Consider the following 13,854-nt stretch of genomic DNA (forward strand, 5'->3'; position numbering starts at 1 on the left):
CCACCCCCGACCCCCACTCCTGGCTGCACCTCTCAGTGACATTGCATTTGCCAGGAAGGGGAATCCAGCGGGAACGGAGGACTCTGCCTTCACCGATGGTGAAAGCAGCTGGTGCCTGAAACAAGTTCACTGACCTTAGAAACAAATTAATTTTAGACCCTAATTACTTCCCAGGAAGACTGAATTTTCAAGACACTGAACACACAAAGCCTGTCATATATGTGATTAAAGAAAGAAAAAAGAAACTCCCGAATGGAAAATTTTAGGAATAAAAAAACTTGAAATGTTCTTAACTTGCTACCTTGTTTTTCTTCTTTAGAGAAAGAACACAATGGAAAGATTTTTGTGTAAACCAATATGATCAGATAAGGACAATACCGTGGGAAGTGTCATTCCTATTCATGGAAGGATTTCCCTGGCCCTATCATTTCCAGATTTCCAGAAAATTTCCTGATTTGCACCTTTAGGCCTACTTCTCCCATTTCTAATCCTGTCAGGTTCTTCAAATTTCATCTTTAGAAAACACATACCTCCAAAAGAACTATTATTCCGTTAACTGTTGAGATCAAACCCAGCTGAAAACGAAGGTCATCTGATACTGCTCATGGTACTATATCAAAACCGACTGTTCAAAAACTTTCCATAATAACCTTCCAAGTGTCCCCCCACTTCTCTCTGGGCTGTTGCACAGCCATGCTCTCCAATAACAACACAGTGAATGAAATGCTATCCTTTCTTCAAGGGCAGTTCAAGTCCCACCTCCCCCGTTGCTATGCATTAGTCCATGCCCAGCTCCTCTATCACACCACTGGCGTCTATATTATGGGCTTATACCAGTGGTTTATGGAAGGGTCTCGCTCCCTCACTGTACTGTGAGCCTCAAAAAGCCCCATCCTCTGATGTGCCCTGGTTCACAGAAGGGGCCCAGTAGGCACATTGCATTCAAGAATATGTATACATGCACACTCGCCATTTGCTCCGTTCATACAGGGCATACATGTTAGGCAACACCACAGAAAGTACCACCGTGGGCGAGAGGGAACAGGAACAAGCAGGAACACGGTGCTGCTCTGAGGCTCCGCTCAAGATCCCTGTCCGCACAGAGCTGGGCCTAACTTCTCTGGTTGCGGTTTGCCCACGGACCGGGCATATGCCAGGGACCCTCTGGCTCTGTGCCTCCCGGGCCGAGGACGCCCATCGTGGAGGAAAAGGGAACTGACGGGGCAGTCTGGTTCTGGGCCACAGACAGGAAGCTGGTGGGACAGGGGTAGCAGGGTAACCAACTTCTTCTCCGGGAGAGCTGGCGGCCAGGGGCAGAAAGAAATTGTGGTCCTTAACTGCACACATGTTCCTGTCTTCTCTGGCTCTTCGCTAGGAAATCACCTGGCGGTGCGTTTGAAAGGCAAGTGAACTACCGAAAGGCTCTCCCTCACAGCCTGGAATGAGACCAGTAAGAGAGTCCCTGGGGGTTGACCAGCAGACACACCCAGGGAGGGGGCAGGAGGCCAGGCGTCCCTGCTCAGGGAGAAGCTGTTGGGTCAGTTTGCTTTCCTCGCCTCGTTTTTCCCGGACTCTCTGGGGGAGTGGGAGTTTTAATGTGGAAAAGGGGAACTTGGGAGAAGAGGGGATAATTTGGGGGCATGGAGAGGTAGGCCTGAATGCAGCAGAGCTTAACCACAGATACAGGGGTGCATGCTGGATTGGGGGCACCCACAGTGGTGGCCGAGGTGGAGAGCAGCAGTTGTGAGGGAATGAGGCCTTCTGGCCAGGCAGCCCGACTTAGGAGCATGCGGCCTTTTGGAGCCTCAGATTTCTCATTTGGGGATAATACAGGGTCCTTGTAAGGGTGAGAGATAATACATGAAAATACCTTGGGCAGTAAGTGGTCAGTATTATTTCAATCTACTTTCCTGCTGTGCTTACGGTCAACTCGACTCCCTGGTCCAACCCTGAGGAAGTCGTTCCCTGTCTTCCTAAGTCAAGGTCACTGTCCTTTCATAGTCAGAGGAGTTAGGCAAGGATGGGTCCTGAGACAGCCAGCGCACCTGCTCCTCCGAACCATGGAGCAGCGTCTTTCCTGAATCACCTTCCCACGCACTTGCTCCAGGGCCTAGGGTTGCGCCTGGTAAACAGCAGGGATGCTCGAAGGCCCTGTGTGAAGTGTGCCAGGTGAGGACTCGACCCAGTGCCCCCGACTCACCTTATCAAACCCTCTGACTCCTCCATGCAGACTGTTGGGCCCATTGTTGATGGCCAGCTTATACTCCTTCCCGTCCAATGTGAATGTTCCCTTGGCAATTCGATTGGCCACCCTGCCAACCACGGCTCCAAAGTAGGGCTGCTTCTGGAGGTACCCTGCAAGGACAGGGGATGACAGTTTTGTAAACTTCAAACTGAAGGTGAGGCTCACACTGCTAGCCACCACTTTCTCCTGAGGGCAGCTGCGAAGGAACAACTTGGGTATACTCTCATGGCAGCACAGAAAATGGTGTTCTCTACAAGTGACCTTTCCCCTTTCCAGAGTGGTAAACATTTTAAAGAATGTTATAAAGCACAAAGCAGACACTTAAACCATCCTAACCTCATCAACAGACAGAACCACTGATTTAAAATTTTTTTTTTAATCAATTGATTTTAGACAGAGATAGAGTGAGACATCACATTGCGGTTCCACTTATTCATTGGTTGACTCTTGTATGTGCCCTGGCAAGGATGAACCTACGATCGTGGTGCTGGGAGGATGTGCTAACTAACTGAGCCACCTGGCCAGGGCAGGACCACTGTTACTATTCTTACGCACATCCTCTTGTCTTCTAGTATATGCATACGGGTGATTTTCTTCTTTTTATAAAAAAAGAGGGGTCTTAGTGTACATGCTGCTTTGTAATCTGCTTCCCCCCTCCCCCCTGCAGGCCAATCTATTTTCTTAGTTACATTTATGTGTAGTCTTGAGAAGAAACTATCTTATCTTTCTTCTCTTTTCATTAAAAAAATCATGCAATTAGTACATAAAAATGTCCTTTAAAGAGTGTTAAATAATATACAAGAATATAGAATAGGCTTGCCAGAGAAACTGTAGGACACCCAGTTAAATCTGAATTTCAGGTAAATAATGAAAACATTTTAGTATAAGTATGTCCATATTATTGTTATACATGGCACATACTTACATTTAAAAATTTTATTTATCTGAAATTCCTATTTAATTGGGCATCCTGTATTTTTCTTTGCTGAATCTGGCAACCTCAATAGAGTAAAACATAAAGTTCTTCTCCTCTCAGCTCCTCTGCTTCCTGGTAACTACTGCTAACAGTTAGGCATATATACTTACTTTAAAGAACACACATTCTATATAGAGAGAATTATACACGCTGTTTTGCTACGTTTTCAGATATCAAATGTCTTAAGGTCTCTCCATGTGGCTACGTGGCATATTGATGAGAATAAACTGTTGTCAGTATTTTGGGGGGGAGGAGGCGTAAATGAAAGATAGCTAGTGTCCTGTACTTAAAACTTGGTGCCTGGGCATATTACAGTACTTTCCTTCTCTTTAAGTTCCTCTGTGCTATAATCTTCTAGCTTAGATTACAGTGGCAGAGATTAAGGTTTAGAGGTAATTTGTTGTGGTTTTTTTTTTTTTTTTTTTTGTATTATCACCAAGATTGCTTTCTGCTCTATTTTTCACTCAGAGGCCCTCGAATTCCATTCCCCTTTCTGCAGTCCTGTGTACCCATCACATCTACTGTGGCTCAGAAGAGCATGCGATTTAAGCCTATGCACTGTTTTTACCACAGCTGGAGGGGCTATTAGGACATGGACCCTGAACCGATTAGGCCAGTTGCAGGTGACAGGTTCCCATTACTCAACTGGTTGGGCCTAACCGAAGCGTTCATCTTCTCTTCTAGGTCTTTCCTGGTTCACTTCTTGCTAATCTGCAGGCCCTCAGAGTCCTGCCTGTAGATTGTCATCACAGCTAACACTGCGCTTTCAAAGTCTCAGCCACTTTCTAAATGGTGTACATTTAACTCATTTCATCCTCAGAATGCGTCCATAAGGTAGACACTATTATTAGCGGGTGTGGAAACCGAGAACAGAAAGGTGAAGTAACTTGCCCCCAAACATACAGCTAGTTATGGCCAAACCGGGATTTGAATGCAGATACTCTGGCTCCTAAATTCTTGTTCTTGTGCATCACATGACTTGGAAAGCACAAGGCTTTCTGATTAGTTGACCTTACTACCATCTCTCAGCACAGGCAGGCTGATCTCTATCAGCTCCCACCTCTCTCCCACTCTCCTCTCTTCCTGAAGCTGTCGCTTTAAAACCCTAACACTGGCTAACCAAAAGGAGTCCCCAAGGGCCAGACAACCTTTTCTTGGTTTTTGTTTTTAATAGACTTTATTTATTTATTTTTTAAAAAATATGTTTTTTACCGATTTTAGAGAGAGCGGAAGGGAGAGGGATAGAAACACTGATGAGAGAGAAACATCAACATCGATTGGCTGCCTCTTGCACACACCCTGCTGGGGATCAAGCCTGAAACCCAGGCATGTGCTCTGAGTGGGAATCAAACCTGCGACCGCTTGGTGCACGTGTCAACACTCAAGCACTGAGCCACACTGGTGGGACACTTTAGAAAAATCAAGAAAACTTGAGCTGAAGATAGAGATTCCCAAATAACCCCTGCCCTCACACATGCATAGCCTTCCCCATTATCAGCATCCCCCACCAAAGTGGTACATTTATTATAATTGACTAGAGGCCCGGTGCACAAAAATTTGTGCACTCGGGGCGGGGGTCCCTCAGCCCGGCCTGTGCCCTCTCGCAGTCTGGGACCCCTCGGGGGATGTCCACCTGCTAGCTTAGGCCCAAGCGGGCCTAAGTTGGCAGTCAGACATCCCTCTGGCAGCCCGGGAGCCCTCGGGGGATGTTTACTTGCCAGCGGGGAGCAGGCCTAAGCTGCAGTCAGACATTCTTAGCGCTGCTGAGGAGGCGAGAGAGGCTCCCACCACCACCGCTGTGCTGGCAGCTGGCAGCCTGGCTTGTGGCTGAACAGAGCTCTCCCTCTGGGAGCGCACTGACCACCAGGGGGCAGCTCCTTCATTGAGCGTCTGCCCCCTGGTGGTCAGTGTGTGTCATAGTGACCAGTCATTCCCAGTTGCTCTGCTGTTAGGGTCAATTTGCATATTACCCTTTTATTATATAGGATGAGTCTACATTGACACATCATCATTACCTAAAGTCCATAGCTGACATTAGTGTTCACTCTTAGTGTTGTATATTATATGGGTTTGGACAAATGTATCCTCCATTATAATATCATACAGAGTATTTTCACTGCTCCAAAAATCTTCTGTGCATTGCCTATCTATCCCTCCCATCCCCCTCGTCCCCGGCAACTACTGATCTTTTTTACTGTCTCCATAGCTTTGCCTTTCCCAGAATGTCATATCGTTGGAATCATACAGTATGCAGCCTTTTCAGATGGGCTTCTTTCACTTAGTAATATGCATTTAAGGGTCCTTCCTGTCTTTTTTTTTTGTGTGGCTTGATAGCTCATTTCTTCTTAGCACTGAACAATATTCCATGATCTGGATGTATCCCAGTTTATTTATCCATTCACCTACTGAAGGACATCTTAGCAATTATGAATAAGCTACTATAGATAGCCCATGTGCAGGTTTTTGTGTGGGTGTGCGATTTTAGCTCTTTGAGTAAACACCAAGGAGCATGACTGATGGATCATATGGTTAGAATATGTTTAGTTTTGTAAGAAACTACTAAACTGTCTCCCAAAGTGGCTGTGCCATTCTGCAGTCCCATCAGCAATGAGTGAGAGTTCCTGCTGCTCCACATCCTGGCTGCTCTTTGGTATTGTCCGTGTTCTGAGCTTTGGCCATTCTATTAGGTCCTGTTTTACTTTGCATTTCCCTGATGATATATAATGTGGAGCATTGGTTTGTTTTTCAGGAGCTGAAAAATGCAAAGAAAGCAGAATTTCTGTTCAAAAATTGTTTGGCTGTGTGTACCTCAGACAGCCCAAACCTTAGCCAGAGTACCTTAAAGTCTCAAACAAAATTGCTCACTAGTCTCGGTCAACCTCCCCCCTCCCCCTCCCCCTGATTCACTTTCCTTTGGCTTTTTGAGGAAAACAAACATTAGTTTAATTGACGAGCACTTTAAGCTTCCCACATATTTTATATATATATATATGGGTTTTTTTTGTGTTTTTTTTTTAACTTTTTCAATAGACTTTATTAGAGCAGTTGTAGGTTCACAGCAAAGTTGAGCAGAAAGTACTGAGATTTCTCATACCCCTCCTGCCCTACCAGTACAACAGCATCCCCACTAACCACATCGCCACCAGAGTGGTGCATCTGTTACAATCCGTAACCCTACATTGACACATTGTTATTGAAGCAGGAAAGTTAGAATAGAGAATGAAGGACTCAAGCTTACCCCTGCCTTTTCTATCTTGGCTGGAACATCGCAGACTCCACCTTCACTGACCACCTGTTCCCTTGCTTCCCCCTCCCCAATTTCCTATAATTAATAGCACCCAAAACATAGGTACCTGGAGAGTGGGGACAAGGACGAGCAGCATGGGGGGAGGGGTCACTCCACCAGCCCACCAGCATCAGAAGCAGAGGACCACCCCATCGATCTGTATACATAAAAGCCTAAGCGACCGTCGCAACTGAAACAATGGAACAGGCTGTGTGGGGCGACCAGGCCAGCAGGGGGTTTAGTGAGGGACGACCAAATGACTGAACAGCAGGCTGCATGGGGTGATCAGGCCGGTGGGGGGGGAGGGGCATGAGGGGCGACAAGGCCAGCAGGGGGGGGGGGGGGCAGCTGGGGGTGACCAGGCCAGCAGGGGGGCAGTTAGGGGCAATCAGGCTGGCAGGGGGGCAGTTAGGGGCAACCAGGCAGGCAGGCAGGTGAGCAATTAGGAGCCAGTAGTCCAGGATTGTGAAAGGGATGTCTGACTGCTAGTTTAAACTGGCAAGCAAACATCGCCCGAGGGGCCCCAGATTGGAGAGGGTGCAGGCTGGGCTGAGGGGACACCCCCTCCATGCAGAAATTTCGTGCACTGGGCCTCTGTGTATATATAAAAAGCCAGCAACCCGAACGCGGTAATGACCAGTAGCTATGCCCCCCACTGTGGCCACCGGATCAGCCAATGGAGGCGCCCCTCCCCCCCGTGGCCAACCTCCTGCAGCCCTTCCCCCTATCCCGGTCAGCCCTGCCCCTGATGGGCCCCCACCACCTCATTGGCTGGCTTGCCCCTCCCCCCAGCCAACTTCGCCCCTTATCGGCTACCCCATTCCAATCAGGGGCAGGGCCAGCTGGCCAACCTCCTACGGCCCCTCCCATGGCCACTGACTCCCAAACGGCCCCCCTACCCCATTCGGGGGCAGGGACATCAGCCCACCACCCATAGCCCCTCCCCATAACCAGGCCACCCCCAATTGGCCCTCCCACCCCAATCAGGAGTGGGGCTGCTGGCCAATCACCCACAGCCCCTCCCCCCAGCCAGCCCAGCCCTGATCAGCTGATCAGGGCAGGCTGGGCAACCTGCCACCATCTCCTCCCTACAGACCTGGTCGTGATCCGCTGATTGGGGCCGGGCGGCAGGACCCCCCCTGGGCCTCTAGTCCTATCTAATAAAGAGGGAATATGTTCTATATATTTTTCAATGGCTGCTGGTTGTACCAGATGAATCTCCATGCTATTTTTTTTTTCAGTGCTAACAAAGTGAAATAAAAAGTTCAAGTACTGTGAGGGAAGGTATTTGGGAGCAAATGAAGGAAAGAAGATAAAAATTATTACTTGTTCACCACAGTCAGATACTATCACAGCCAACAGCACATTTAATCATCATTATCCACTTGTTTCGGAGAGGAAATAGGTCTGGAGAGGTTAAATAACTTGCCCAAGGTCACACAGCTTTCAGAGGCAAAGCAGATTTAAACCAGGAATCAATACTCCCTTAAGGGCACTCTGGGGCATCTGTAATATTAAACTGCAGCCTCTAAACTGGTCCCCTTTCCTCCAGGGTAACCCCTCTTATGAACTCAGGTTTTCCAAAAACACTATAGTTATTTTTTCTAGTTTTTCCATAATGGCTCATGACAGTAATAGCTGGATGTCTGGTGGTAACTGGGGGGAAGATGGAGGGGAAGGAGTTGCATTGATTGTATGGGTAGGTTGTTTGTATCTGTGGCTTATAAGCAAATGTTCTCATCACAGGTTTGGAGAGAAGTCATAATGACTGCAGGTGGGACATGCAAATGAAAAACATTTAAAAATATTTTAAATACAAAATATGGCAGAAAAACTCACTGGAGGTGTGACTGATTTTCCCAGCCCGTAACTAAAAGACCATGTGATTTACCTCTTTAGAATTCTACAGAGAAAGATCTCATTTACCCAAGGAGGAATTGAACTGTTCTGACCTCAGGTCGTGGTCATCAGCCAAGCAGTTTATATAATCTGCCTGGGAAATTGGCAATAGTTCATTCACATCAATCTGGCAGTTACAAAAGGAATTATCCACGCTCAGCTCTTCCCAGTGGCTCAAAACATTTTAGGGGACACGGTAACGAAGGTAACCCCTTGCTCTGTCACATCTTATTGCTTTAAGTTATTTGCCTCAGTTTGTTTCTTTAACACTTACATACTCAGACATTCTTAGACTATACAGTGAACATTACGTCTCCTTCCTATCCCTGTACCCAGCTACCCAGAGTCTTTGCTTAAGGGCAACCACTGTTGCCGATTTCTTAACATGGGTTTTAATACACTAGAATTGATCAAAATAGCAGCAGAGAGACATTTCATACTTCTGTTATGCGCAGTTTAACGATGGGGACACATTGAGAGATTTTACCTTTGTGCAAACCTAGATAGTATAGCCTGCTATACACCTAGGCTAGATGGTTGGTATACTACTGTAGTGTGGTCCGACCTTGACCAAAATATTGTTATGCAGCCGTAACTGTATTCTGATTGAGACAATTATGCTTCCTGTTATGAAGTCTTCCTTATTTTTGGCAATATTAAAGGAACACACACACACACACACACACACACACACACACTCACACTGAAGGACAGGGCCTCATAAAAGGAACAAGGAGGTTGCCTGCCATAGCCTTGAAGATGGCTGAATATGTTAGAAAGTATTGCTTGATATTCTCAGGGCTTTTTTCCAGCTTCTCTTTTGAAAACAGCTTGATTTTCTTTTAACATAAATTATTTAAATCATAGCATAGAAATGAAAATGTCTCTCTCGCTGCTTATTGTGAAGCCTGTGACGCATCCTGGTTAAGAAAATTCTATTTAACTTTCTCAAGAGATGTTAATTACATGGAGGGCAATACAATACAAGCCAGGGGATCAGTTTTTTTTTCTCCCTTTTAAGAACAATGGGGAATATTTTCTTTCACTCAGACTCCCACGAGTCATAGACTCATGGAGACAGTTGTATAAATGCCCTCACGAAATCGGCACTTCTATGCCAGTGCTTCCCCAGTGCCATGTTATCATGACACATATTTCATATGAATTCCAGAAAGCCACCTTGTGCTTTAAGATCCATGTAACTCACATTAGAACTAAAAATGGTATGAACAGTGTGTGTGTGTGTGTGTGTATGTGTGTGTGTGTGTGGTGTGTGCGTGGTGTGTGTGTGTGTGTGTGTGTACAGAGGGAGGGTAGTTACATCCTGAATAGTGATAAGGCCGAGATAGAAATGAGATGATAAAAACAGGTGCTCTTGGCTTATCATCTCCAGTTCTTTACTGGTTCTGCAATTGTAGGTCAAGTACCCAATTCTTTGACTCCATGGGCAATTTTGCACCAGTCAAGTAAACTCTTTATGGTTTGTTTCAGCCTAGAAAATGGTTATGCTAGTGATAGAGAGAGGTGACTCAGCAAAATGAGGAAGCCTCTTTTGTCATTTGTCAACCATGCTTCTTCCCTTCTGACCTTGAAGACAGATGAGAACACCCACCTCCAGAAATTCAAGGAGATATGGAGCTGATTTCCCCCGCATCCCTGTACTTTCCTACGCTGGAGTCTCCTGTAATAGATTTGCTGAAGTTACCAAAGAAATTCTGCCGAAGATTACCTACTCCCTCTCCAAGATGACCTACCCCCTCTCCAAACCAAGCAGTGGAAGCTCCAACACAGATTAAGACAACTAGAGGGCAAGGAATAGGATCCTCAGGGATATTCTGATAATACATTTTGATAAGGAAATGGGAAGCAAATTTCAGTTTCCTAAGGGAAACCCAATACTCTCAAGAGTTTTCTGTTGACATCCAACTCTGAGCGATGCTACATATCTAAAGAACCCGACAGAAGGACACGCCTAAAAGAAAACCTCAAACCTCCTCTCTGAGCAGACTGTTTCCACCTCTACCCCCGGGCGGAGGATATCAATTCCAACAGTGCCCCTTTGCCAGCTTTACTTCAGACCTCATTTCCTGTCCAGTTGCACCCCTACTACCAAGACAACACTATGTATGCTCTCCCTTATTGCCATCAAACTGCGATTGTAATTATTTATTTATGCAATTATTTGGCTAATGGCTCTGTCCCCAGGGAAACTACAAGCTGTATGAGGTTGGGGATCTCATCTGTCTCATTGGGTGAGGTAACTGGATTAACAGTTTTTAAATGCATGTAGTAATATACGATCTTAATTGCCCACGGATTCCAACAGGAATAAAAGTCCACCCCAGCTAGGAGAAGACCTCATTTCTAGACCATGAGTAGGTCTTCCGCGTTCCGTTCTGTACATGGTCCTTGAGCAGCCAGAGCCTGCTGGGCTCTAACCCCACCCGGACCAGAGTGGATAAGCTGTCTGCATCTCCGGAGTATGTCTGAGACAACCATGCCTCAAAGAGACTCTGATCCAGGAAAAAGGAAGTAGAAAACGCACGTCTTTGATTTTCCTTGTTGAGAAAGGGCAAGAGGGAGGAACTGGGAGCCACACCCCCTCCAGCCTGCCTTTTCCTCTTCAGCTCCGACAAAAACCAGGCGGTTCAAAGATCGCTCCAGGGTTGCTGGAGTTTTATCTGACCCTCGACTGACTTTTTAAGTCAATCGAGGCAAAGCCTGAATGGATAACCAGAGGCCAAGTCCTATCGCTGTTCATTCTGTCTTTTTCCGAGCACTGGATACAACACAGAGAGTGAGCGGGACGCAAGCATTCCTGACCCGCACGTCCCAAGCTCGGGCCCTTCCCCTCGGTCCCTGCTCCCGGAGCAGCCCCATCCCGGCCGCGTGCAGGGTGGGCCTGAGGCCCGCCTGCAGCCGGGGCAGAGTTTAACCCACCTTCCAACTCGGCAAAGCCCAGCACTACATCTGAGGCTCTGCCCTGCCTGTCTTTGACCTCCAGGGCCGAGATGGTGCAACCCCAGGAGAGGATGTCCACCCTCAGCTGGTCTGACTGCAGCCGGAACTTCTCCACTGTCCCTGCCCCCGAGGGCAGCTCTCCAAACACGGATCTGGTCACCGAAACCATGGGGAAAGCAGGGTGTGCTGGACTCCCGGCCCTTCGAACTCCTGCAGCCGAAGTGGGAGCGACAGAAGTTTACCGGGAAAGGGGTGGGACCCGGCTCAGACTCCGCCCCTTCCTTGCCTGGATTTGGGGAGTGACCACTCCTGCAGAAAATACCCCCTGCGGCCTTTCTAATCTTTTCTTTGCCAAGGGTCACCTAAATGCAAAATTTCCAACCGTGCTTTTGGTTCTTTTCCTTTGCTAGCCTTGGCTGCATTGCATGTTGGGAATGGTAGTCTTTGGAAGATGAAGTTGCATTTTGGGGCTTGTAGTTTTTCTAAACCCAATCCTGAACCTACAGGATTCTACCCCCGCCTCTGGCCCAAGGTTCTTAACGTGCAATGAGCTGTTGGTTAATGCTGGTGGTTGACTTTCAGACTAAAAGCTAGAAAATGCACCGAGAAGAATTAGGGACGTTGAACGGGATCTTGTGGGGAAATTCCCCCTTTAGTTAACTCTTTGACCCAGAGGGGAAAGAAGTCCAGGGGTTGTTAGGGGAGGGGTAATGCAGGCTCCTTGGCACCCTGCACACTGGCTGAAGGTCCATTCTGTTTGTCCCGCAGGGAGAAGCTCTGGACATGTTTCTGCTGGAGCTGCTGCCCAAAGGTTCTCCTGGCTGCCGGCCTGGAGTGGCCGCCTAGGACAGGGTCAGTCCTCGGAGGTCAGGTGTGCATACGGGTGAGCAGAGGCAGCCTCCCACTTTCTTCTGAAGTTCAGAGTCCCTTTAAGAAGGCATTAAGGGAAAAAAAAAAGAAGGCATTAAGGAAACAGATATTGAATAAGGTCCTTATAAATACCTGATACTCTACTTTTATTATCTCCTTTGCACAAGCAGAAAAAGGCTTTAAGTATGTACTGCTGGGAGAGGAAAGACACCGAGGTCATTAAAGAATCGTTGTGCTTTAGTGTGCCTCGGAATTATTTGTGAAGATTTTTTTAAAAAATATATTTATTGATTTTTTACAGAGAGGAGGGGAGAGGGATAGAGAGTTAGAAACATCGATCAGCTGCCTCCTGCACACTCCCCACTGGGGATGAGCCCACAACCAAGGTACATGTCCTTGACCGGAATTGAACCTGGGACCCTTGAGTCCACAGGCTGACGCTCTATCCACTGAGCCAAACCGGTTAGGGAATTTGTGAAGATTTTTAAACGCATATCCCCAGGCTCATCCCCGGTGTTTCTGATTCTGTAAGTCTAGGCTGAGACTCAGGAATCTGCCTTTTTCACAGTTCCCCAGGTTATTCTAATGCAGATCATCTGGAACCAATCTTTGAGAAATATTGCTGTAAGTTTAGATGACTAATTTCAGGCTCTGATGGCAGAAAACTAAAACAGAGCTATAAAAGGCCTTAATAGGATTGTCAGATAAAATACAGGAGCCTGTGTCTGCATTTCTTTGCTAAATCTGACAATGCTAGACAGGCCTGGGCCTAGGAAGGAAGGATGCGGGAAGCCTGAAGACATGTTTTACTTGACTGCATACTCATCTCATCTTTGCTTGCTGCTGCTTCCGATTTGGTTCCTAGGTACTTCAGAGAGGATCGAACGAGGCTATGGTGAGTGCCAAAAGCATCTATGATTGAGAAATTAGGAGAATTGGGATCATGTTTCTGGAATCAGATGCTAATAAAATATAACTGTCTCTTAGCCCTTTCTGTCTGTGTAGTTGGAAGGAATATTTAACGTTCTTGCCACCAAGCCTTAATGCTCATTCATGAAGCAGCGGAATTCTGATAGCAAAGGAAAACGAGAGCTTGCAGCAGGCTTCGGTGAAAAAGACCCAAACAAGTCAAATTATAGACTGTACCACACATATACCATAACTGACAGCACTCTTGTGGGTGATTTCATCTGAAATTCTCATGAACTCTGTAGCCTCCACCGGCCCACTCAGCACTTATGGCTGATTCATACCCAAGCCCTTTTGGCTATGCCGTGTTAGCAAGGATGTCTTAGAACCTCTTCTATGAGCAGGAAGACTGCATTTTCTTTTCTTAGTCGCCGGTTCTCAATGTTCTGCCAAACTCATGTTGTCACTGGAAAGAAATAAATACATTTGAATGGTCAAATCCAAATGTCATTAGGGAGGCCTTGTAGCTTGACTTAGTAGAAAATGAAACATACCATGATGTCTCTCTAAGATGTAAGGAGTACACTTCTTCATATATATATATATATTATTGATTTCAGAGAGGAAGGGAGAGGGAGAGAGAGACAGAAGCATCAATGATGAGAATCATTGATTGGCTGCCTCCTGCATGCCCCACACTGGGGATCG

General features: G+C 46.8%; 1 protein-coding gene across 1 annotated transcript in view; it reads right to left on the bottom strand.

Moving 5' to 3' along the window:
* Positions 1 to 11,619, bottom strand: part of GALM (galactose mutarotase) — a 47,313-nt gene extending 35,694 nt beyond the window's left edge. The window contains exons 1-2 of the mRNA XM_081101204.1: positions 11,347 to 11,619; positions 2,201 to 2,355 (exon numbers count right to left, since the gene is read on the bottom strand). Of these exons, the coding sequence (XP_080957330.1) occupies positions 2,201 to 2,355; positions 11,347 to 11,536 (345 nt within the window). The 5' untranslated portion in view covers positions 11,537 to 11,619. The remainder of the gene's footprint in view (positions 1 to 2,200; positions 2,356 to 11,346) is intronic.
* Between the last annotated feature and the right edge of the window lie 2,235 nt (positions 11,620 to 13,854).

Source organism: Myotis nattereri, assembly GCF_964212035.1.
Source record: "Myotis nattereri genome assembly, chromosome: 10".
In the NCBI taxonomy this organism is placed as follows: Eukaryota; Metazoa; Chordata; class Mammalia; order Chiroptera; family Vespertilionidae; genus Myotis; species Myotis nattereri.